Source organism: Diuraphis noxia, unplaced genomic scaffold (assembly GCF_037042655.1).
Source record: "Diuraphis noxia isolate RWA-SAM2 unplaced genomic scaffold, SU_Dnox_SAM2 contig0002, whole genome shotgun sequence".
In the NCBI taxonomy this organism is placed as follows: domain Eukaryota; kingdom Metazoa; phylum Arthropoda; class Insecta; order Hemiptera; family Aphididae; genus Diuraphis; species Diuraphis noxia.
This window is the reverse complement of record NW_028301712.1, coordinates 44,053,379-44,080,794: the sequence shown is the minus strand read 5'-3', so window position 1 is coordinate 44,080,794 and position 27,416 is coordinate 44,053,379. Positions and strand designations below refer to the sequence as shown.

At 29.3% G+C, this 27,416-nt stretch overlaps 3 protein-coding genes across 4 annotated transcripts; 2 read left to right on the top strand and 1 right to left on the bottom strand.

The window, feature by feature from the left end:
* LOC107163770 (uncharacterized) lies at nt 1-26,582 on the top strand. Of its 2 annotated transcripts, XM_015511343.2 has the most exons (16): nt 1-441; nt 15,860-16,058; nt 16,159-16,250; nt 17,067-17,194; nt 17,249-17,472; nt 17,558-17,693; nt 18,610-18,705; nt 20,786-20,979; nt 21,047-21,154; nt 21,702-21,920; nt 23,305-23,705; nt 24,220-24,313; nt 24,467-24,584; nt 24,660-24,821; nt 25,414-25,561; nt 25,633-26,582. In XM_015511343.2, the coding sequence occupies exons 2-16, from the start codon at nt 15,887-15,889 to the stop codon at nt 26,068-26,070; spliced, it is 2,730 nt and encodes a 909-aa protein (XP_015366829.2). In that variant the 5' UTR covers nt 1-441; nt 15,860-15,886; the 3' UTR covers nt 26,071-26,582. The 2 variants fall into 2 exon arrangements, with proteins under 2 accessions (XP_015366829.2, XP_015366830.2); XM_015511344.2 differs by lacking the exon at nt 21,702-21,920 and having other exon boundaries at nt 2-441.
* On the top strand, nt 13,296-13,853 carry LOC107163772 (eukaryotic translation initiation factor 4E1-like). Its single transcript, XM_015511346.2, has one exon. The coding sequence runs from the start codon at nt 13,296-13,298 to the stop codon at nt 13,851-13,853; it is 558 nt and encodes a 185-aa protein (XP_015366832.2).
* LOC107163771 (transmembrane protein 223) lies at nt 18,535-19,977 on the bottom strand. The gene is made up of 3 exons (XM_015511345.2): nt 19,450-19,977; nt 19,230-19,372; nt 18,535-18,920 (listed from the first exon to the last, which is right to left on the bottom strand). Exons 1-3 carry the CDS (start codon nt 19,847-19,849, stop codon nt 18,771-18,773), a joined length of 693 nt encoding a protein of 230 aa, XP_015366831.2. The 5' UTR covers nt 19,850-19,977; the 3' UTR covers nt 18,535-18,770.
* Nucleotides 26,583-27,416: the final 834 nt, after the last annotated feature.

The following is a 27,416-nucleotide window of genomic DNA, read 5'->3' as shown; positions in this document are numbered from 1 at the left end:
ACCCGCCGCCGCCGACGCCGCCCCGCACACGAGCGTTGCGTATTAGTCGTCGTGTTATTATATAGTTGTGGTGCTGCTGCTCGACGAGATGAACTGCACGTCTTGACGAGTCCTCCGTCGCCGCTGCAATACAGCCGCAGTCGCATGTTATATTCCTGTGGCGACACACTGCGCACAGTCTTCGTATAATAATATATCGCATGTTATTATACACACAGTGCACATTGCGCACGACCGTCACGCAGTATAGACATACACATTTATCGCCGCCGCAATAGTACAATATTATTATCATATCACCATCGTCGTGTCAGTACGTCGACGACCGCGTGCGTGTACATCACACCTGCAGAAGCTGTACGCGTGCGTGCGATAACGCCGTCTCGTTCGTTTCTGCTGAACTATCAGCCGGCCGGAATATATACGTCGCACATCAGCTAAGTAAGTACCTTCCTATATATAACACCATGGTGCATCAGCCGCCCTTAGAACTTTTTCAATTTTTCAATCCTTTATATTATCATTATTATTATTTTAATAATATTGTACTGCAGGTATGTAGGTAGTATAGCATCAATATTATTATAATATTTAGATACATATAAGATAGGATGATGACCCATACTCAAATAGGACAGGTATATAATACTTTAATATATGTACAAAATGAGATCTATCTTATATATTATTCAGTCGTCTTGCGCAGACTTACGCTACACATACGTTACATCTTCCAGTAACACGCTGTAGCATTATTATTATTTAAATATGTATAGTTATGGAATAGTTTTTTATAATTCATTCACCTACCGTTTCCTATACTAGCTAGTGTGCAGATCGTAGGTATATAGATTTTTCTATAACGCACGACAAAACCGCAACGTGCTCCTATACCGTGGTGACTATACAGTGAAGGTGCGCGTGCGTTTTGCTTTCCCTCTTAGAAAGCGGAAGGCGCAAACTTTTACGTCAATCGTCATTGCCGCTGTCGATTATAATACCGCGTGTAGTGCAATAGCCAATAAGTACATATTAACACAGGAAACAAATGATCAAATTCTGCCCTACAATATTTTATAACAAAACGTGTTTAACAATAAGTAGTTGGTAAATTATAAAACATTGTTTTATTCTCCGTATTAGTCTGCAACTATAATGAAACGCGTAGGAGATAGCCAATATAAGTAATGCCGCAAGTTTATTACACATATCTATACCTATATAAGTATATCGTGTATTATATTATACACATTACGTCATAATATAATAATATTGTGTCGCCAGGAGACTTTAACGCTAGCATCTCGTTCGGATTACCTCTACTCATATCGAAACAATTATCGCGCTGCGGTTACGTTTTCAATAATATAATCACGTAGTATTATGTATAAAGTCATAGTAATCCGTAATCGTATACATATCTATAAAATACAACAAGTGTGTGTACTCGTAGCTGTATTTTCCGGTCGAAAAAATCACTTTATTCCGTATATATACTATACTCGTATAGGTATATACGAACCATTATGATAATTGAAAATTTTCCTTAAACAGAAAATCTGAAATATAATGCGTTTTGATATTATTCATAAAATCGGAATGTCATTTATACATATATCTACCTATAGTATATACATAGTACTTATATATGTATACATTCGGTGACATAACTATATCTATGTTATAAGTGATAGACAATAATTCCGGTTTTATTTTCTTACATTTTTTTTTTCATAACATAACCACCAGTCAAACACGTGGATTCGTTTTTATTTTATTATTTTTTTAATTGCCAAACGACCATGACTACCGCCTGACCGGTAGCCAAAGAAGGTGATGCGCGACTTCTTCTGAATCTTCACGGTGCAGGGAATCGTTTGATTTTTTATTCACGTGATGTAAACACGATCTATATTAATCTTGTTTTTTTGACGCTGAATAAAAGTGATGATGGTAATAATGATACATGTACATCGTAGATGTCGAAGATACTATGTGTTGTGACAAAACCGAAAGTGTAATGATAATATATGTTGCGTCATTAGGATCATTAATTAATTTCAACGTCAAAAGGATGATGTAGGCCGATGTTGTAGTTCTTACTTTTTATACATCATAAATGCATACATAATCTTTTAAAATATCATTAATATATACATATATATATATATTATTAGTAATGAGTCATTACTCATTACTGTCAGTGGTTCAAACGCAAACACGTAATAATAAATCGTTATCTATCGTATATTGAGTTCATAAATATAGAACATAGTTTAAGTTTAATATAATTGGTATTAATTTCTTACTATTTTATACTTTTGAAAAAACAGAAAATTTGAAAAAAAAAATTGAAAAATTGAGTCGTATACAATTAATAATTATTAATAAATAATAAAATATCACAAATGTACAAATTGGCGAAATATGTGGGTAAAATGTAATTATTGAGAAATATGTAAAAACATGACGTACTCGTGAAAAAATATGTAAAAATATGCAAAATAAAATATAGTTAATTTCATTGGAAATCCTTTGAAACAAATTTATCACTTACCTAAATTAATTTGTCTAGTACAGTAAAAATATGTATTTACATATAAATCCGAGCTCTAGTAATGACTAATAAGTAATAGATAAATATATAACACGAGTTTGGAGAAAATAGTTCATATATATATATTATTCGTTTGTGATTGGTTAGTTATATAATATTTAAAAAAAAAACAACTGTTACAAAAACACATTTATATGCTTACCGGTATCAGGACCCTGATATATGACATAATTGTTACACAAAAAGTAACGTTTAACGAAAACTATATTAAGTATCCAACAACCGTAGCCAACGTTTAATTTTAATTTACGTACTTGATTTCTCTAATTAAAAAAAAAAAAAAATAATAACACTAGGTATATAATCATACACAATACACTTAATTATTGTTATTATAAATAAAATATTCTATTTACATGAATAAAAAACTACTATACATAGATTGTTATATAAAAGTTATATTTCTTATCGTTTGTAATTACTTTCATCATAAATGCATTGCAGCGTATAAGTACTGATCAATGGTTTAGGTAACGAATATGCAAATCATGAAGGTTACTACCGAAATAAATGGGTATATAGCATAATAATTAATACTACTGTGAACTATATTAAATACCATAAGTAATACATTACTTAATTAACGTTGGCAATTATATTTTTATAATATAAATATTATTGTAGTAGGTATAAAAATTGGATATCTTATATATATTTATTAATAGAGCAGAGGTAATAGAATGTCGGCAGTAATTATTACTCGAAAATATTTGAACATTATGGAACACTATGAACCTACCTATATGTAAAATAACATATTAATTTGTATTACAATTTATTTATATCGTTTGATACTTTCACTTTGCATAAATTGAGGTCTAATCGATTGTTAAATTATTGATAAATATCATATATACATTCATAAATAGTATATACATATATACATAATTATTAATTTAAAAATACGATTAGGTACTTATAAATATTTGCATTCTATAAAATTTGTTTAGCTATATTTGTTAAAAAGTTATTTAAACTAGTTTGTTATAGTATACATAAATTGATTTTTAAACCAATTTTTAGTTGACATCGATTATTCCTGAGGATTAAAAAATATTTATAAAATATAATATCGTATATAAAGTATTGGGAATTTGCAATCGTTAGATAAAATACTTGTTCGATTATAATCATTTCGGTAACACATTATCCCTTCCCGACTCGACTGCAACAAGAACTGAAGAGTTATACAATAAAGTTTTTCAATAATGACATAAGACACGACGTTGAACATCTTCATAATTTACAAATACCGCATGTAACTACTTCTTATAGCTTAAGCCTTAAGTAGACATTAAGTAAACATAAAAAAAAACATTTGCTGAATCACTGGCATTCACTGCAGGCACCTATAACCAGCGTAGGTATAAATGACGCCATTATTATAATATTATATTGTCTTGAACGATATTTTGAGATACACGCACACACAAACAAACTCTTGGAATGCGATTTAATCCCCAAAATGAACTTTCTAGTCTGAGTTATTTGCATTCGAGCTGTTTTTAAACTGTCATTAATCACGTGGTTATGTCAGTGAGCATATATTATACATACCGGATGCGATATTCAAAATCTACCACTGTCTGTCGGACAATGTCCACAAAGCCCAGCAGCAACTCAGCAGAGAAATCCGCAGGGGTCAAATCGTTAATATTGTACCTATAAATAGCAATTGTGTAAAATTTATTATATTTATTATTGCAGCCGTACAATATAGGTAGGAATACACGTTTCGTGTACGCGGAGGTGCCGAGAAAATAATATACTCTCACGATTGAAAGATGTACGTACGGCGTTATCTGTACTCCGTGGTAGTACCTTACCTAAATTACATAGGTTTCTGTACCTACTACCTATACCTGGACTATATGCCTGTATCGTAGTTCTCGAAAAGCACAATTTATTAATATTATGTTCAAAATAAAATAAACAATGCGAATAACAAACCCACGGTTTTTTATGTGAATTCATGGCCCATTTTTCATTCGATTCGAAAATTAAGAACAACAATGACAGTTAATATATTATTATTATTGTTGATGCGCTATAAATTATTACATACGACACCACGTGCTGTTGCGGTCGACGCCTCCTCCGCTATGAAGTTCATAGGTACGCGCTATTTGTCTCGTCCCGTGGAGAACAAAATAATAAATTTATGCGCATAAATATCATGGCGGCTAAGCGCATTGTACATTTTTGTATTGAATATAATGTTTACGTATAATTAATCTTTTGGTTATTGCGATTGTGAACAACTTATAAAATACAAAAGTAATAATCGCGTGTGCTATAAATTTAAAAATAAGTTGTTTTTTTTTTTGGATATAGAATTCTGTAGAACTCGATGACGGTGGTATATCACTACAGTCTTCATTCGTTGAATAGATTTTTGAAGAAGTTTTGATTTATGGTGTGAATGAAAGGATCCGACCACCTATATATAATTTGCATTTTTACACATCGTTTATTTTGATATTATTACTATATTATTTATATAATTATATATGCGTATTTAACTATATTTAATTTCTAATTTTTATATTTTACAAGACATCTGACACAATATAACAGAATAGTTTTAATATTACCATTATATTATAATAGATCGGAGTATTTCTTCCAGTGACATTTTTACAACCGATGAATTAATATTTATTTCACGCTTGCTATTTGTAAAATATACGTATGATAAATTTTATATGAATACTTCTGGCACCGGGTCACCGGCCCTGACTACCGGCCATTAACACACCAGCTATGACGATATTATATTTTATAATTTACAAATTTAAAACGATTTCTTGAAACGAGTATAGCATAATAACTACTAAAATATGTTAAACAATTAAAACACGCGCAGCCGCAGCCGTCTGTGAGCATCATAACATTCATAACTATCGCGATATATCGTTCGATGTCTGATTAATATGTAACGATAAAATATTATTGAATTTTAGATTTTCACTTTCGTTGCAAAATATATTTTAACGTTACAAACTTACAACTTAACAGTATTGTGTTTTATATTATAATATAGATGACTACGGTCTTTCAAAACAAAACACAACCCCAATATATAAATATATAATACTATTTATTTTTTTATAATTATTATGATACTATAATATTGTAACCTTAGATGGGTCTAATGGTTTCGCATGGTATATTATATTATTATTATATATAGTTAGACTACAACAACCACGAGCTTGTTGTGTGCATAAATACACACGGCTAAAGCCTGTAGGCGCCGTGGTAGCGACGTTCCGCGTATTTATATATATATTATATAAATGCACCTACACTTGAATTATTACGTATTTTTTTCTCGCCTTAACAATCCGGTTGACCTTTAAATTCCGAATTTCCGATTAACCAGATTGTCAACTTTTCACAACTCACCCGGCGTTCCTATCCGTAGATTATTATAAAACAAAAATATGTGCGTATATAATATGCATTACTTATATATTCAATACCTACATATAAATGTACTGCAGCCGTACCTATAGGTGTTTTATAATATTATTATGTATATGACTAGAGGAGGATGTTGTAGGCACTATTAAAACTATCACTTTCTACCGTTTGACCAACAGGAAGTACAGTTTTGACCATTTTATTTATTACATTGAATTTTGGTATATATATAGTTACAACTGTAGTAGGAGGTATAATTTTGAACGTTTTAAGTTATAAAAATGAATTAAGAGCCGTATAGATACATTTATATAATTTATGGGTATACTTGAAAATAAGAGGCTTAATGGATATAATGCTCATACATGGATACATAAGTATAATAGGTAGGTACTTATTATATACTTGTCTATAGGTAGTTATAAACAAACACATTCGACATTCCACATTATACTATTTCGTATTCATTTGAGTTGTATAACAACAACGATACAAATTCCGTTGTATATTTACCTGTAGGTGGTTTTGTGCATATTATGCTGCTGTGTGTATAATATACTCCTTAATACTTTTCAAGACTTTTGGTCATTCGTTACTCGTCATAAATCTATACAGAATGTGGCTATGGGCCTTGTCTCTAGAATCTAGACCTAAAAACGTTAATTCAACTAGACATTGCAAAGTTACAAAAAGGTTTTTAATGGGCTGGCATACCATTCCGCTAAATCAGCTTCGTAACGTCACCTCGGATGTATAAGTAGTAAGTACTTAGAATGTATCAGTGTCCAGTGGCTTAAAAACTGTGCAGGTATCAAGGTAATACACACTATGATTCAATAGTACCTATAGAAAAATATGAATTGAAATAAAGAAGCATTTAATCACAATATTAATCATCATATTACCGATATTTTAAATCATAATATTATCGTATTATTCGTATTACCGTTTTATAATCTTGAATAGTTTTGTTTCAACTGTTTCGAGTCGTTTTTATGAAAGTTTGTGTTTGATTCGCGTTACACATTTTTTGGCCACGAAAAATATGTTTGAGAACCTCTAGTATACGTATACCTTATACCTAACAATATTTGTTACACATATACGGTAGTAATACCCCTGAGGAATAGACAATTTGAACAAGGAGGGCGAAAATCCCCCCATAACAATATGTCATCAGCCCCGAGGTTGCCAAAGTAACATCATTGATAATAGAGTAGACTCTATTCAATAATCAATGCTAATATTAAAATCGGAAGATCGGATGAGGCTCGACGCGCGTGTCCGTTATTGTGTATGCGAACGCGGTCAATGATCGCGTACACCACCGTTGACTTCATAGACAAATTCAAGTATACAACAATATCACACACAAGCAAAATGGTTATTGTTTGTCTTTCTATTATATTGGTATAGGTAACTCGTTTATAGTTTTATACTCGTCAGACCCTACAAAATTTGTATTCATCGCGTTGCAGATATCACCGAGCTCAATGAACTACCTAATAAACATATTATAATACAAACAGCTGATGTAGCTGTTTGTAAATATATAATTTTATAATATTACATATTATAGCTTAATAATGTTCTGAAATATATTATTATCGCCCTACGCTGGCATCACAAGTGTATGTATTAGAAGATTTTTTTTTTTTGATTTTTGATTTTTGATTTATCACCGATTGACAACGTATTATATTTTCAAATTTATAGTAAGTGCTATACAGATGTGGTAAACGTATTATTTTTAAAATTATACACATCATGCGTTCTATTCGACTGTTCGAGTAAATAATAGTTGGACTCTGACTTATAGGTAAATGTGTACCTACCTGTTGTACGTGGTTATAGCTTTTTACATTCATCGGTTGTCAAAATAATGATGATTGCCGTTTAACCTATTCTAAACACATTTTAAAAAACGCAGCTCTTTCTTGACGAATATAAATATAACGCTATGTCTATGCCATGCCCTATATATACCTATATATATATATATATATATATATATATATATATATATAAATGTTATGTAGGTATATGCACACGATAGACTCGCGGGGAATAAATATTCGGTACCACGTATAAATATATAATATATATATTTATATATAAGTATAACATAGGTTGTAGGTGTTGTATATATAAAAATATATATCGTACGTGTATTGAGGAGTTGTGCAATTATTATCTCCACGCAGATATTTTATATTGTTTGCGGCACTGCCGTCATTGTACTTACGAGCTGTGTGTTACCTAACGATATTGTATTCGTTTTTGCAGCGGCTATATTATACACACACACAAACACGCACATAATATATACCAATGAGTATTATTATATACGTATCTATATAATAATATATAATATGCGAATGTGCCCCGACGGTCGGTCCCGTATAGGTAAACGTAATTATTATACGTAGTAGGCATCTATATTATACTTTAACATTGAGAGTACATATACCGAATAACGAAACGCGACCATAGTATGTGTTATATTTCATTCAAGTTGATTATTTTATCAAAAGTGGATTAAACTGTTTAAGCATAAAGCAATTGCTGGGTACCTGCGCACCACTCAATAGATTATAACACAGTTTAAATGCTTATAATTAATTTACTTGGTATATTGTTACGGGTATACTTGGTTTTTGATATTCTACTTAGGAATATAAAATCAAATACTATACGTATGTGTGTTGCCACTAAAAAAAAAAATAAAAAAAAAAATGTTTAAAAACATTAAAAGTATAATAATTTATTAAGTTTTTGAAAAATTGTGTAATATCTCAAGTTACTTATGTAAAAACGATATTTTAATTAATTTTACCCAAAAAAGGTCAGCGATAAAATATGTGACAGTGATAAAATAATAGTAAAGTTATAAATAGGTATTTAACGTTTAATAACGAAAGGTCGGAATTTGTGATCAATTTGTTAGTATGTGTTGCCTTTGCCTACACATATTAGATGTATAATATAGTATAAACAGCAATGTCACCTATGCTGTATGTGACGCCATTTTATATGTTATGATAAGTAGGTACCTACGTTATACATATCAAGATTTCGATAAAAATAATAACTACGAGTGTGAGACTCGTGAACAAACTGTAAAGATTTTCTAACCTAACCTAACGAAATTTTAAATTATATATATAATATATATATATATATATATTATATATATATATAATTCTGTATAATTGGTAATAGTATAATACTTCGCACGCATGTTCATCGTTTAAATCGTTTAATGCATGACGTTTATAAAACGCGCATAATTCGTCGATCGTGTAATCAAACGTATAGTATCAACACGGTTTTTTGGTCGAAAAATTTTGGGTGAACGCGAATATGAATTAATTGCCAACATATAGCTGTGTAGACGTAAATATTATCATTTCACTGTCGGGAACGCGCGCGACGACTTCGAACCGTGGTTTGTATCGAATCTGATGTATAGAAAGCTTAAAGTGAAAGGATTCAAGCAATGACGGATTGATGATGCAGCCTCATCTCTAATAATACATAATGATATCAGAATAGAAACACACGGAACGGGTCAAAGTTTACGCACGACTGAACAATATGGGTTCAACTTCTATAATACATAGGTACTGTTTCCATGTGACACGTGTAAATCAAACCGATTTTTGCATATTATTTTCAAGGGTTGGCGCTGCAATATTTTAGTAAAATTAAAATGATAGGTACCCAAAACCCACCTCTACATGCATCATATGTGCAAAACGCTTTTTACATTTTATTATACACACTCTTTGTATGATTCACTATTCAAATAAAATAATATAATATTGATATAATGACGTAATATAATAAAATACAACACAATAGACAATAGTATAATATAATACACCTATGGGTATATTATTATAGGTAGGTGTAATACGCAAATATAATTAGATATAATAATCTATACTAATAAAATGAATGCTCTAGGACAATTTCCTGGTATTTCATTAGTACTATATTATATTATAATATATATTAATATGTATATTTTATTTTCCGATTTTGATGTTTTCTGCTCAATACAAAAGGTCAACATGATTACGCGAATGTTAATAATCTATCGATCCACGAATATGGGACTAAATGTGGACCAGTTATAAAAATAAAACTACTGCAATTATAGGTAGGTATATATAATATACCCACTTATATGTATCATAAATTATTCGTAATACATTTCTTTGTGAATTTATAAAAATAAAATGAAAGCCAGGAAGTACCTTGATCTAAGCTCTAGAACCCCAATAACCTCGAGACAAATATTTTTTATTTTTTGCAGGGCGTTATTACATTGAATTACTTCCATGTTGTGTTCTTATGAAAAAAATTGACTTTTTATCTATTTAAATTAACATTGTCTTATCGATAATAACAACACGAAAGATTTGAAAGACTATAATGACTATCAATAGCTTAATGATTCACAAAAACGATTAGAATAACAATTCAAATTATAAATTATCAAATCTGGTGAACCAATGCTCATTGATCAATTTAAATAGTAGACAAAAGTTATATAATTCAATCATCATCATGATAGTTTTAATATAATATGTATATTTATATGTTATATGTGGTATTATGGTATTGGTATAGGTATATCAGTTAATTTTTTTATTTTTTATTTTACAAACTACTAGTACCTATTAAACTAATATATTTAACTAATTTTCTTTTTAGTAGATATTGTTTTATTTATTTTTTAAAATCATAAAAACGGCATTATTCAAATCAAGTTTATGTAATCTATATCGGAAGCGAATAGGTTTCTGAAATTATAACTAATCGCACTAGACACATAATTATATAGTATAGAAACCTGTAGTGGCTGTAGTTAATGTTATTTTTTCTTACTGCATGTATTATGAGTATTTTGAGTCTACAGGGGTTCTATTATTTATGGATTTAATGTTTTGCCTTCATCTAAATCTATGCGTATAATATAATAAAAAAGCATAAAAAAAATTAGATGACATCGTATACTAATTATTAATTACCACACAACAAAAGTAAACACAACTTTAGATTGTAATAAACACAATATTCATTACATGATCGATAAAATAAAATGATCGTTGTGCCTACAGTTAACATCCATCAATGTATTATATATGTATGGTTTTTATGCATTTCAACTATAAAAAAATATCCTAATAATATATTCTTATCGTGTTTTATGTTAGAACACAAATATTACTCAGCCATCTTATATTATACAATACATATTATATGGTCATTTTCGACCGATGACGATTTGATTGCGATAAATAAACTGATAATGTATTTTATACATCAGACTAAAAACTTGGTAAATATCCAAAAATATTACTCATATTTTCTTCGTGTAGGTATTACATAGGTATGATTATGACGTGGTTAAAATGTTAAACAGTGCGTTTTTTCACTTTTATCCAAACACCATACTCGACATAATTGAATAAATAATTAAACGATTACGTTTATAGGTAGTTACTTATGAAAGTTTTGGTTTATATTCAATTATTAAATAATTTTATCATAAATTATTGACTGATTGTTTGTGTGACATGTGGTAGACTTTTTATATCAAAATAAACAATAACTGTGAGAATGAGAAAATATGTTTTTTTTTTATTAAAAACTTTCACTATACCTACATATTATTATAAGTCAGAAGATTTGATTGTGTCTATTATTAAAATTATATTTGTACCTGAATATTACGATAAATGCTTCCGGCGTTTTTTTTCTTTAAAAACAACCCCAGAAATATTCTTAAATAATTCAATAGAAGATGTCATGAATAATAATTTGTTTTCTACGTTGCTTGTTGGGTTACATTATAATAATCTCGTCGATTTTTATTCGCGTTCATTATTATAGAGCACTCAGCACCAATTTAATAACTGAAAACACTTCGTACAATAGAACAACTTCAAATCATAAAATAAATCTTATATGCTATTATAATTATTTAAAATATCAGTATATGCTTATAACATATTTTTATATATGACCATTGTCCTTTGAGTATTAAAATAATTCAAGTAGATGCCTAACTAACGCTGTGTATGTGAGTGTGTTTTAAGAGAAATCATTTAAAAAGAAATCCCCGGAGTTAAAATATATTGTTTACTTCGGGATTGACCCGCCTTTTTTTTTTAATGAATTCTACATCACAGTCATATTATAAATTAAAACATGTTAGTACCTATCATAAAATATTATTAATTGAAGAATTCATAATAAATTGATGTTTGATAAATATATTTATATATAGTATATACGATACAATTTGTAAATTAGTGAAAATGAGATTTATGAATCAAGGTCTATAATATTTTTAATTTTTATTGTGTCAGGTACTTTTTTATTTTTCCTGTTAAAGCTGACATCAGAAGAGGCTTTATGTGAACAATACTATTCCTCTACTGTCATAGTTTATTAATGTTTATTATACACTATTATGACAAGTACCTATCTAGTATATAGTTGTCACCAGTTATTGATTTTTAAATAGGTACATGGTACCTATAAAGTATATATTATATAATTGCTAATTAGTGCCTAATATTAATATACTTATATTTTACTACCTAGTCTAATGGTAAAATTTGATTTCCGCTGTTTTAAAATAATTTTGCATTTTGCATTTCATAACTGAATAAATTTAAAAAGATTGGTAACTCAAAAATTAAAAAAAAAATCAATTATTTAGAAGGATGTAAATTATATCGTTATAATATAATAAGTATTTCTCACTAAGGAAGTAAGGTCAACCATAATTAATGCTATAGGTAAACAGTATTAAATGCAGAATAAGTAAATATTTTATTTATATATTATCCATACGCATTTATAATTTATATTCGTAATAAACCTAAACAATATGTTTATTTTTGATTGATTACTTATATGATTATAGGTTTTAGGTATAATTGCCTGTTATTTCTGCCTGTCTTTTTATTCATTAACTAGCCACAAAAATAAATATTTATCAACACGCATATGCATTTACATGTTGCTATTTGTTTTCTCAACATAAATATAAATATAAAATTATATGTTAAATAAACAAAATTTCATGTAGAAATTAATTAAACATTTTATTGCATTCATATTGTAGCGTTTGTGTTCACTTTTAAATTTTAAAGATTTTTTAAAACTATAACACTAATATCAATACTATATTATCTACTACTACACTAATATAAATATATATATAACAAAAATGACACGTTGTGCAGTAGTCTCATTCTCTTTTAACTGGACATTTTGGTACAAAGATAAGTGCGCAAAGGACGAGGATTGGAGAACGAACTTCCAGAAGCTATTCGAAGTGTCGACGACTACTCAATTTATTGAGGCCTACAATTTACTAAAACCGCCCTCTGGCTTACCATTAGGGGCTAGTTATTATTTTTTCAAAAAAGGAATACAGCCTATGTGGGAAGAAGAACCGAATAAAGGCGCGGGAGCTTGGGTCATTGAAGTTGAAAATCAGATAAATAATGATTTGAACTTGATTTGGTCAGATTTGTTGTTTGCACTCATTAGTGGCGGATTTAAAGAGTTGTCGTGTTATTTATGTGGCATCACATGTTATGCGAAACACAAAAAATTTCAAATCGTTACAATATGGACAGTCAGGACTACGTTGGAAAATTATAAATATATAATGAAGATTGGAAATATTCTGCAAATCCTCAAACTAAACGTTTACAAAATAAAATCATTAAAATATAAATTACATAACAGAATTTCAAATAATTTTGATTATGTATTATAAATGTTAACTATAATGTTAATTGTGTACTAAATACAAATATGTTTGGAGTTTATTTACACGCGTGACATGTTTAAGCTTTTATTTATTGAAATTAATTTCATTTTATTAATGAAACTACAACTCACAGGAATTTTGTATCAATTAAAATTATTATGATTAATGTCAGTTTGTATAATTATACTCATATTGATTAGAAAGATTTAACTATCAATTTTAATATGTGTATGTAGTTTTATAACACTATTCATTATTAATATTTAATACCTAATAAAGAATTATTCTGGAGGATTAAACTTTTTTTTTCAAAGTATGAAAACACGTAATTTATAACACTTTATATTACCTATTATTTGTTATAGTTCTAAAGTCTTAAAGTTGAATGTACCTGCCTATTATAAATAAATAATTTGATATCGGATATCAATAAATATAATTAAACGTATAATATGTCATTTATAAAAGTTATATGAAGAACTTCAAACGTATTTTGAACAAAATGAATAAGATATAGAGAGAACAAAATATGTTATTATATTTTCAAACAACTTAAAATAAAACGATTTGATAAATTGCATTAGGTATAGTCATAAAATTACAAAAAAAATTTATCAGTATTCTTACGAGAGTATACGAATTATAACATACATTTTTTTTTAAAATGTAATTAATTTATTGTATAATATAATTTAAATTTGCGTGAATTTACTGGTTGTTATATACCTTATAAAAATATTATATGGTAGGCACCAGCGCGTTTAATTTTCCATGTTTCCGACTATGTATAACTTATCACCTTATGGCTTATTTGCAAATATCTCATATATAGGTGGACCGTGGGTTAATATAAATTTTATTCAATACAAACCTCTAGTTTAGAAAATTTTTTTTTATTATTAAAGAAATAACCCTCAACAACTTGGCCATTGGGATAAAATACTTTTTTTTTTGAAAGGTGTTACATAATAATAATAGAAAATGTTTAATAACAATAAATGTCTAAATTATATGAGTATAATATTATAGTAATATTGTGTTTTTCAAATGGTTAAATAAGTTTGTCCAATCCTGTCTCCTGGAGAAACACGAATATGTCAGGTGATTCAGTGATTGGAGAACAGGTCCAGTATGTCGTATAAATCGCTGGATAGATGATTGCGATTTCTTGCATCGAGGTATGCAAGACATTCCGTGAGAATGTATTTTATTGTTAGTTCGAACCCGCACGCCATACACGAGAGGGGCTCATCTCGAGACATTAGGTAGCCATGTGTTATTCTGGTGTGGCATATTCTTAGCCTGTTGATGATGGTTTCCTTTTTTCTATCAGGATGTTAGTTAGGCCAGTGAAGAACAGTTGATTTAATTTCATTAAGTTTTGTTTTTTGTTTTGCCCATGTATTTTGCTAAGCTTGTATTGATATGTGTTTTATCGTTCTTATGGTATCTTGAAAAGCGGTCAGCGGAGTGATGTCTAGAGAAGTTGAGGAAAAATAAATCTATTATTTCACTTAATAATGATAGGTAAGTAGGATATTGGGTGTCTTTAATTTTGTTTGGGATACAAAAAAGTTTAAGGACATTTTCTAGTTGTTATAATATGGTTGGCTCATTGCTCATTAAAGCCTGCAGTATGTTGTACTTTAGTTTACATTGTTCAAAAAAATACGGTCTGTATTTAATTAGTAAAAAAAATGATTCTTTTGTATGTATAATTTATATTTATATTTATAAGTATGCAGGATTTATATAGGAAACATATCTATATAAGTATACCTATATCTACGCTATTTTAATAATTGTCCATTAATAAAATGTTCACTAAACACAACTTCAAAACGATTTTTCAATCATATGCTTGTGACATATGCGTGTGCAGACCTTTTTGGCAGGGTGGGCCATGGCCCACCCCGTGCGCACGCCTATGGCTTGTGATAGATTCTAAACTAAATTAATTATAACGTCGAAAAAATTGGATGAAACTAATTAGTTGTTAATTTTTTTTATAGAACTGTTGCACAAACATCACATACAAAATGCATAGAAATTATTTGCTATTTTCACTCCTCGGTATCTTAGCCGTTGCGTGTGCCTTGCCGAACGATAGGAGGCCATTCGTTCGAGTCATCACTGAACCGAAACCGGGAGAAGAATATGTTAGCATTCACACTGCAATGCCTTCGTCAGCCATCCAAGGCAAACCTTTGGGTATGAAATAGTCGATTTTTGAACTTTTTTAAAAAAAAAACACAAAACTCGTATTTGAAAACGATTAAAATATTATACTATACCGACATTTTCATTACAGAGAGCGATATGGACGTGAAAATCCTTGATGAAGGACAAACGGGCATAAAAGAAGTCGAAGGTTCCGTGCCAATGGAAGAAAAAATTTACGCGGTACGTACCTATTACCGATAAACGTACTCGGAGATGAATACATTTCTTAAAATATACGCTCACCACAGGACACGTGGGTCATAAAAATAATCGTCATAATATCACGGGTCAGCAATTAGATAATAAAAGAAAATATTATTATGTTTGCCGCGTAATGATTTTATGTAACGATATTATTATTGCAGCAAATTGCAAGCTTATTTTTACACAGATCTCTAAGGAACATCTTGTCAGTGTTACGTACACGCAGCAAACCATTAATAGTGTTATAAAGGTCTACCTATGATTACATCTAAGTATTCAACCTAACGGCTATCACACTATCATCGTATATTATATTATAAATATAAATAAAGTTCACATTTGTTTCGAAATTGATGTTTCATTGTTTGGCGTAAAATTAATTTTGCGGTTCACGTGTTGAGAATATTATAGGTATTTACGAGTCAATTTTGAGTATAAAATTATAAATATTCACTTTTTTATTAAATACAAAAATTAAATGTGGAAATCTAGTAAAAATTATACCAAATAGGCATAATGTTATAATCATAAATTATAAAATGACGATGAGAAACTATTGATTTGACAATTTGTGTTGTTTTGTGTCTGAAAACACTGTTTTCCAGTGGTAAAAATACTTTAACTTTGAGGGTGGTTAATGGAAGAAACTTTGCTCTAATTGTTGACTTGTGTGTTAATCGTAGAAAATTCGCAATATTTTAAAATTATTGTGATACATAATTAAAATATATAATATATATATGTAAATAAACTTATATGAATATAAGTACCTACTATGCGTTTCTTATATAGCATAAAAAATTGTACCCATCTAACGAAGACGGACAAAAGAGATCAAAGGCGGAAAAAAAATATGCTGCGCCAATTGATACAGATGATATTTCTCCAGACAGCTTTGTCACAAAGCCAAACAAATCAAAGTAAGTCGATCGAATATCCGTACCAATATTGTTTATTAAAGCATATGTTGTTAGGAATAAAAGGGAAGAAGATACTCGGAGCCCTTCTAACAAAGAAGACGATGGCTTGTTCGACTTCGTGGACTCCCCGTACGGAAACCAACAAATAGTTGGTTCAGCTTCTTCTCAGGCGTCCCGGGTAAATATTAAAAAAGCACCTAATGGCCAAGAATATGAATACGAGTACGTCTATTATTATTACGACGAAGATGAAGAACACGCAAAACCCGGTTCCAAAAGTAATTATTACAATATACCTAATGTATAGGTAAACTACACTTTTTGATCTCTCAAAGCTAAAACAATATTTGTTTTAAATTACAGCTAGTCAGAGCACATCAAATTCGCCACCAACCAGTTTAAAACCCAACAAGGATGTCAAAGAAAACAACAGCAAATCTAAAAAACCTGCAGTTGTACAAGATGAAAATCAATTTGTACAAAATACCAGCAAGAGCAGGTTGGTGTCAATCATTCACTATTTTAAAATACAATACATTTGTTGTACCTACCAAATTTATTTTAAATAATTTTATTATTGTCAAAAAGATATACACACAACACCCTTAAAATGTTAGCAATCTAGAGTATTTTATTTTCAATTTAGGCATTTTGATTAAATATTATCAGGGAATTATATTTCAAATGCAGTCTTATCAAGTTAGATACTATTTTTTTTTTAAATTTAAATAAATAAGCCTTGGCATCTAAGGCCATTGGCATACAAGGAGTTTAAAGTTAACAATTTTTAAGGATACAGTATTTATATATTATATAAACAAGAATAGATTATAAACTATTTATAAGAAAAGATAGGTCATCATGTGACTAATGGTATCTGGATGGAGAGCTTCCGAGTTCCCGACATAATATTTGATACCCCACAAGTTACTATTATTGTGGTTTGTAAATTGCAAATTATTATGAATTATATCAAATTTACATTTAGTTGATTTATGACTAAAAACAATGACCATTGTAAATTGCAATGTTTGGAATAGGATTATTAGACTAAAATAAAATTCTGTACTTTTTTTTTATCAAAGATGGGTAATGTTTTAAGATGAGCCTTTAAATAAAAACATGTTCATCAGTTATATTTAAGCCTTAAGTAGGTACCTAAAACTAGATGGTTGAATATGTTTTGTATTTTTTTAAATAGAATCTATTTTTTTTATCTTTTTGGCAGTATTTATAGATACAATTAAATACATTTAGATGTTAGCTTAAAATATCTGACTAATAAAATACAAATTCAGATCATAAAAACACTATTAAGAGTTAACTAAAGAATAGTCAAGTGACACAAGTATTCAAGTCTTTTTTAAATTTTAAATTTACATCTGAAATAATATTTAATATAATACAAATTTTAGGTTTTCTGCAGTAGAACATACTGTTACTACAGAAGAACCTGAAGGACATGTCAATTTTGCAGTTAATGATATAGCTGAACACAATAGTAAAACAAAGTGAGTACTTATAATCATTACAAAATGTACAGTACTAGGTATGTAATAAATTAATAACAAAATATTTATAGATTCCTACTCAATCCCGCAGTATAATCAAATAATTTGGGATTATAAATTTTGCCATTTTTATCTAATGTATAGTGAAACCATTTTCCTTTGACTTTCAGTGGTATACTTTGACCACTCGAATTTCTCCCAACGGCACAGCTAACCTGAAACAATTTATAGAATTTTAAAGTACATAAAAGAGAAACAATGGTATACAAAAAAAAAAAATTTAATACTTTGATTGGAAATACATAAAAAATAACTATTACATTTAAAACTGTAAGCAAGACATAATATGTTAAGAGTCATTGGATTCCTAATAGTAAAGAAAAAAAAATTATATTAGAAAAGTGCTAGACAGAAAATAAGTGACAAGCATCTGATAAGGGATAAAAATCAACCATTGGCTGTAGTAGAGATTGGATATTATTTTATTCCAAATAAATAACGTTACTATTGAAAAATTTACTTACTGTTTCAAGAGGTACGGTTGTTGTTATATTTCGATTGAAAAAACCAAAAGATGTTATACTCAAACGATCGCCTCCTTTACATAAAACCAACATTTTTACAGATTTCATTGTGTAGACAGAGCATATAGCTATTAAAGTTGTACCTTTAAACATGTCAACATTTTAATGTTATAAGTTTTAATTTTCTAAGAATTTAATTAATTTATAATCCATTTCTTACCCATACATAAACAGGCGATGGGAATGCCAAGTGTTGCTATTTTTCCTTGAGATTTGATTTTATCTATCCATGATATTGGCTGATGATTTGCATTATTGTCAGGCTCTTTATTCAATAAGACATTGTAAGAATCTGCTACTGTAAGCCAAAAACCAAACTGAACTATAGAAAACACACTGATCATTTTATATGTTTTGTCGCTAGATGATTCGTATAACAGTACATCTTTTGGGACATTAGTATTTAAATTAAATATTGATTGTTCATTGAAATATCTCTTATTGAAACATTTAAATTTGTCCGATTGATTTTTGTTTAACTTGTAAAAAGTATTGAACGCCCGATTGAATGTGACACATCGTAGACAAGGTAAACAATTTAATATTCGTTGGAACATCATTAGAATTTGAAGTTAATAAATTAATAGTGACTCCGCGATATTATGTATCGAATACAAAATACAGATCACAATTCACAAACTTTAATAGAAAACACGCAGATGTAGTAATATAAACTTTTTATTTAGCTAAGCTTATCACTGATAACAGTGAAACGTTAACACATGCCTTTCTTATCACTTTCGAATGTTAAAACCATGTTAACAATGTTACCATGGTTAAAGATATAACAGGTCCACACAACAAGGCGTCTCGAAAGTCGAAGGTCGTTTAGTGCTATTCGTTGATGTTAAATACAAATTGAATGCTAATTATTAACATAAAGAATAAAATACATACGCAAACTGAATAAAATATTTTAGCTTATTAATATAATCAGTGATATGTTGATATAGTTAAGTACGAAGTACCTAAGAAATATTGTAAGTTTGATTAAAATTAAAAATCTTATGCGTTCAAGTAGCCATGCTCCTTCTGACTATGGGGTCCGAGCCATGTCATCGACAACATTTTTTTGGAATCTGATTGAAACGAAAAAGCTAGTTTTTTACAATGACGATTTTTTTTTTTTGACTTTATGGATTATGCAATATAATGTAGGTAATAGTCTCTAATAATGGTTTTTATAGTTTTTTTTTTTTTTTTTTTTTTTGGGGGGGGGGGGGGTACCTAACCAGTAGTTAGGGGTGTTAAAAAATTTAAAAACAACAATTTGAATTATCGAATTTATTAGGAAAAATGTAGGTAAGTAATAATATGAGCACGCTTGGTGAATTATTGCGTTCATCATCACAATAACACAATGCATAATTCTATATATTTTCAACAACTTATTTTAAGCTAGTGTTAGACGTTAGTATAAATTATACTGTATAATGTATATAGGTACTTATCGAATTATATATAGAATATATTATATTTGAACACATTTTGTTTAGGGAATCTGGACGTAATCTTGAAGAAGCTCTATCAGTTCCGTCATCTTCGCTGCCGGTTTCCGAAGAGCGTCTTCCACATAATCCTAGATTCCCTGTCCGATCTCGTGGCAACTCAAAACCTGCTCAGGAAATTGCCACAACAGCTGCACCAGTTACAGATACCCCAATTACTCGGATTCGGGCGAATAATAACGGTAAAAATTGTTTTGTATTTAATTCTTGAATTATATTATCTTTAACGATACCGTCTAATGTACAAAGGCCCACACCAACCAGGTCTGGATTTGGTGGACAGCAACGTTTTTAGAACTCATTCTACCAATGGTCAACATGCGCAGGTTACTTCGCCGAGACATGAAAGTCACAGAGGTAAAACATACATTTGATATCTGGCTACTGACTAATAATAATTTATTAATGAAAAAATATTATCCTATAGTATTTAACAGAAAATAGAAAAGTAATTTGTAAATATTTAGATACGTAGATTGCTATAAAATATTACGTATCTACTACAACTACACAGTAGTACAGTATTTACCTGGGTTATAGTAAATTATGTGGAAATTATTTTCGTTTAAGGTTAATTTAGTGGACGAAGGGTTAATTGACCAAAGCAATATTTGATTTATTTTTATGTGATATATATATATAACGGGCGTTGAAGGGTAATTCAGTTTATACTATTACACTGCATAATATATGGGCATATTTCTAAAAACTAATATAATATTTATACTTTTGTACAGAACAAAATAATTGTAGAATTTTAATAGTTATTAAATTACCATGTATACGTGTGTAAATGAGAATTTGAGAGTGTGTGTGAGATGTTAACTAATCTCAAAGGCCAATTGGACATACCAAGACGAGGCGGCTGTGCGAGGTTAAAAATGGCAAAAATACATATTTTCAGATGCTGTGGTACAAACAACCGCGATGCCAGCAGATCAAGTAGCAACTATTAATAACGCTTATAACACTCAGCTGACAGAAACAATAGTATCTGTAACAGAGCCAGTTAGCTTAGATCGGAATCAAGACAATACCGATGTGGATACTAAGGGATTATCATTGACGACGGCATTAACCCCCGACGAGGTCGCCACGGTCGTCACCCAACGTTATACCCCAGGTTCGCGACGGACGTATGCTAATATCAGCTAATAATACTGAAACGAACGGGTTGGATGGCTTTTTAACCATGTATTTAAGGATACATTGCTTTAATTTTATTTTATGGCTTTTAAAATGCTTAAGTTAACAATACGAAATACGATGGTAGTGCTTCAATATGATTACTTGTGGGCCTTTATCTATATATTTTAACCGTATAGTTGATGAACGTGATATTAATATTTATATCGTTAAAATATGTATACACTTAACGATTATGAATAAAATTTAAAACTCGTAACTATTTTCAGCTTTTAGTCTAACGTCACATAATATATAGTATTTGGTACTTTTTATTATGTTATCATTATTAATTATAAAATTATTATTCAAGTATAGCTTGTATTTTATTGCCATCATTGCGATCGGCGTATTGAATACATTTGTTGTGCACGGGTACCAAGCCTCTTCACCGGTTCTTTCTTGGTCACGGGTGGGTGGTAACCACCAGTTAATTTATGAAATACATCAACATCAATAACACATAATAAAATTTTCAAAATCTACAAGATAGAGATAAAAAAAAATATTCATCTAAATTAAAAACAATATAATTTATGTGAAAAGATATTTGAATAATCTATTCAAATTATTATTGAATTAATATTATATTATATTAATTATATTATACTGATAGTTTTTAAAAATAATTTTTATGTTACTGGCATAACTTTTAATATTCTATTCATTAAATTATCATTATAATTTCGTACTTTTTAAATCACAATACTGTTTGTAATAGAAGTTTGAGATTTTTTGATATTACTTACCCTAAATATACCTATTACCTATTATACGAATATTAAAATTATTTATATTAATGTATAGTTGTTATTTTAAGTCCCACAGGGAATTTAAGTAAATATACCTTCCTATAATTTTAGTATTTAAAATAGAATTTTCTATTACACCGGGATCGTGTTTATACAAAACAGATTAAATTGGGAATAAATTCTTATTTATGACTTTCATTAACCATCATCAATCATTAAATTATTTAAGAGGAAGTCACACTGAAATGTTTTGTTCTTATATTCATTAATATGATTTTGATTAATTTTAGTTTATAATATTAATTTAATGTCAACTGTTTTTTTTTTTTTACAAAACGTTGAAGCGTAACGTACCTAGTAGGTGTTTAATTATGCTGTTTACTATTTGGCTTATAGGTACCTACTACCTACCTATTGTATTTAACATAAATTAACACGAAAAATGTGACGTCCTCTTATATAATAATAACACGAAGTTCGATATTTATTTTATCGAATTTCGGTACGAAACTGCACATTGCATAATGATTTCCATAAAATATATTGAGTAAACAATCGAAATTACTATAGGATCGACGGACAAAGGCGCAGTAGACCTGTACGCCATTTTGCAGCAAACCCGTAGCGAAGAAACGGCCAATACGATATTGTCGAGTGAACATTCAACAAGGTTTGAAGACACTGAAACTCAGTACCCGACTACTTTAAGGCTGGCTCCAACTACGACTACAACTACCACAACACAAGCGCCGACAACAACGACAACAACAACCACCACTACCACCACTCAAGCACCGGCACCAGCACGCCAAGCTCCTGGATCCGGACCGGTGCGCAGCCGATACCGAGGTGGTTCCGTGGGTAGCAGGAACACCTTGACTTCGACCACTTCGACGACAACTGAGCTACCACCATCTGAAGAGGTCACAGAAAAACGTAAATTCAAACCTTCCCGAGAACGCAACACACAGGTAATGCGATGGCTTATTAATATTGTTAATGACAAACTTAACAATACTGTAATTGTGGTAGACAAGTATTGCAAGCACCTAACTGGGAATTATGACTAGCATCTCATATTTTTTGTCGTATAAAGCCGTTTGAAAAAATATTTGCTAAAATTAAAGGGTGATAAAACCGCAAATATCACTTTAACCGTCTCATGGTTGCTGGTAAACATTCTTATAAAGATTTCCATCAGAGTTTATTATTCGTATAACCATAAACTATATATATATATATATATTAAAACTTCGCTATTAACCAACCTATTTTCAAAAATTAATAGTTGTAGAATTGTTTTTTGTGTAGTAAATTAGCAAGTAAATAATGCTAACATCACAATAAAGCACAATGCAGTAATTTATTAATTATCAATGGGCTTAATGTGTAGATCTTACATAATATAGGTATATAACATTTATACGCATGCCGAGTGACTACATATTTTTGAGGTTTTTTAAATTATCATTTTATATTTTTTAGGGATCTGTTTACAGTAAGAGATATCAATCTTCTACAGCTGCTCTCGATAAAGAGACTTCCACTTCTGAAAGCGAAGTAGTAACAAAAGCACAAAGTAATTTACTACATCTATAGTATTATATATATTTTTCACAGTAGGCCTCTGAAAACTTTAATTACCATTTTTAAATATCATGATAATTGATAATACGCATATAGTGTTATTATAAATAAATAGCTAATTATTTGTATAAAATTATTATTTTAGAACCTTCATTTGGTCGACAAAGAACACGCGCAAGCAAACCCATATCTACAAGCACAGTTCAAATTGATGAAAATGTAGAGGTTACATCAGCAGCGCCAAAGCCCAACTTTGCAGAAAGGTATATACCATATTTTCTAAATAAATTATATTTTTAAAAGTTAGAACTTAAAAAAATAATAAATATATATTGTAGATCCAACTTAAGGAGACAGAATAGTAGAAATAAATTTACAACTTCCGCTTCAACAACTACAACAACAGCACCAGTACAACCAGTAACTGAAGAGAATGAAAGTAATGTTTCTGAACTTGAAGTTTCAGAGCCAACGACCACAACTGCTAAAGCTATTGCAGGGTATGTGACTTTGTTACTACAGTACCTAACATTGTTAAAAGTTTAATTATCTGTCCGTAATTTAAAACAAAACTGAGGAAATACAAAAGGATTATGATGTTAATTTGACAAAACAAAATTTTACCTATGTCTATTTATTAAAGATATGATATTACAGTTTAATTTAATTCAAATAAGTAAATATGATATATTTCCTTATTTTAATTTTTCGTATCATGTAATGTGACAAGTCTTCTTTCAATCGGCTTAGACTTTGATTAACTACTTATCCTATCAATACTGTATATAAATACTATATAGTGTATAATATCGATAATTGACCCAGCAAAAATTATGCGTGCCGAAGCAGTAGTCTTGTTCTATCATTATAGATAAAGTAGTTTATCAAAATTGGTAAGGTTAGGCGTGAATTCTTAATAATACAGAAAAAAGTTAGATGCCTTACATATCTTGATTTGTTTTAAAAAAAATATAATATATATATAATATAGTAGGAATTATAATATGTATATCATAGTAAAATACTAAAATATAAATACCTACCGTAATATTACAGTATGATTGAGTAATATATTTATTTTTATTTTTTTAGAGGTAGACTGAGGCCAAATATTAGACCATTGAGACCAGGTTTGAGATTGAACTTTGGAGGAAAGGGATCATCAACAACAGCAGCTCCAGTATCATCAACAACTCAAGCACCTATCGTAGAAAGTTCATCAGATGAAGTAGAAGAAAAGGTTTGTATCTAATAAAAGTATTTTATTTTATTCGATACTCATATATAATTGAATGTCTGTTTATTTATCAGGAACTGGTACAAGAAACGAGCCCAACTCCAACACCTGACACACTTTCAAGACTTAAGAACAAATCTAGATTCAGAGTACCAGAAAAACAAGGTCCACCAGCACCAAAACAACAAACTCTAGCTCCTCCCGTTACTGGCCAAAATAGAAAGAATTTATTATCTAATTTGTTGCCCAAAAAGAAATCGATTCAAACTGAAGAGCCTCCAGTACTTGAGGATGTGAAACCAGTTTTAGAAAATGAACAGGAAAACGACCAAGGTGCAGAATTACAAAACGAAGAAGACATTGATCGACAACAACCATCGTCTACCACGACCAGCACAACTGAGGCACCTCCATCATCTACAAACAAATTATCATCTTTGTTAAAGAGAAGGCCACTGCAAAGAAGACCTGCAGTTGATCTACCTAGCAGACAATCAAATCAAGATGAATGATAAATCAAAATTAAATTAAAAAAACTATTGGATAAAATATGTGTATGAACCATATAGATACTAATTTTAAATGTATAAAATTTAGTATCCATTTCAGCTAATTATTTTAAGAAATAATTTTGTTCCCCTAAATATATCATTATTTTAAATTAATTTTATATTGTAATTTATGATTTTTGTAAAAGACTAAAAAAAATCATTTTTTTTTTTTTTTTGAACACTAGTGTTCTGCATATTATTGATTAGTAAAATATGAATTATATAATACACGAATACCAACTATTAAAAAAAGTATTATTGTTAAGATAATTACAATTATTTTCTAAAAGTTGTGAAATTACCATCACTGCAATACATTTATTGTCAGCAAACATAAAATATTATGTCGTTTAAATATTTAATGTACCTAATTACTTTATACAGCAATATTGTGTTAATAATATAAGAATATAACTTTTCTGATATATATCTATCTGTATTTTCTATAGTTAACAATAAAAATGTATATATTATATTATCTATATTATTTTTGAAAGTTTGTCAAAGTTGAATGATAATGAAGTAAAATAACTTTACACAGTGTAGTCTCCGTCTCACAAGTGGGCAACATATCAAATTTACGCTTAGCAGATCACGTTTAGCTCGGTTAGTTTAATTACAGTGAAACGACCTGTTATGAAACTTGATGTTAGGAAAATTATCTGCATTTGTCAATTTTTTCGATAATACAATTTGTAGTAAGTTATGCGTTTATAAAAAAGCGTAAATTAAAAAGCTTATAACTCACTTAAAAACTAAGTTATCTTAAGAACTCCACATACAAACACAGATAAAGTTCTCATCATCAAGTTTCATAAAAGGTCAGTTTACTCTTATTTTTAAACTAACGGAATTAGACGTGATCGGCTAAGCATAAATTTGTTATGTTACGCATTTGTAAGACGGAAACAACAAATATGTGTGTAGCGTCCTCTTAATGTGTTCAAGTTTATAGTGAAATCATTGATGTTCAACTTTCTGCCCTATATTATTTTACGAATCCATTAGCATATTTTCATGATAACAATTAGGTACATGTTTACTGAACATATTTAAATTTTTGTACTACCTATTTAATAATGCAAAATTTAAACATTATTATTAAGGGTGATAATATAAGTACATTTAACTGATGGATGTTGATATCAGCATGTGAGTATTAGGAACTAGAATATTGTTTTGTCCTAAATAATAAAATATATAAAAATTGTAATTATTATATTTAGAAACAATATAATACAACATATTGATTGCCAATTCAAAGGCTTATATAAATAAAAAGTAGTTATTTTAATAAACATAATATA

Coding starts and splice junctions, on each gene's coding strand:
- LOC107163770 (XM_015511343.2), top strand. CDS start 15,887: ATGCATAGAAATTATTTGCTATTTTCACTCCTCGGTATCTTAGCCGTT. Junction 16,251..17,066: donor TGGAAGAAAAAATTTACGCG/GTACGTACCTAT, acceptor TTTCTTATATAG/CATAAAAAATTGTACCCATC. Junction 18,706..20,785: donor GAACACAATAGTAAAACAAA/GTGAGTACTTAT, acceptor CATTTTGTTTAG/GGAATCTGGACGTAATCTTG.
- LOC107163772 (XM_015511346.2), top strand. CDS start 13,296: ATGACACGTTGTGCAGTAGTCTCATTCTCTTTTAACTGGACATTTTGG.
- LOC107163771 (XM_015511345.2), bottom strand. CDS start 19,849: ATGATGTTCCAACGAATATTAAATTGTTTACCTTGTCTACGATGTGTC. Junction 19,373..19,449: donor CATCGCCTGTTTATGTATGG/GTAAGAAATGGA, acceptor ACATGTTTAAAG/GTACAACTTTAATAGCTATA. Junction 18,921..19,229: donor CAACCGTACCTCTTGAAACA/GTAAGTAAATTT, acceptor AAATTGTTTCAG/GTTAGCTGTGCCGTTGGGAG.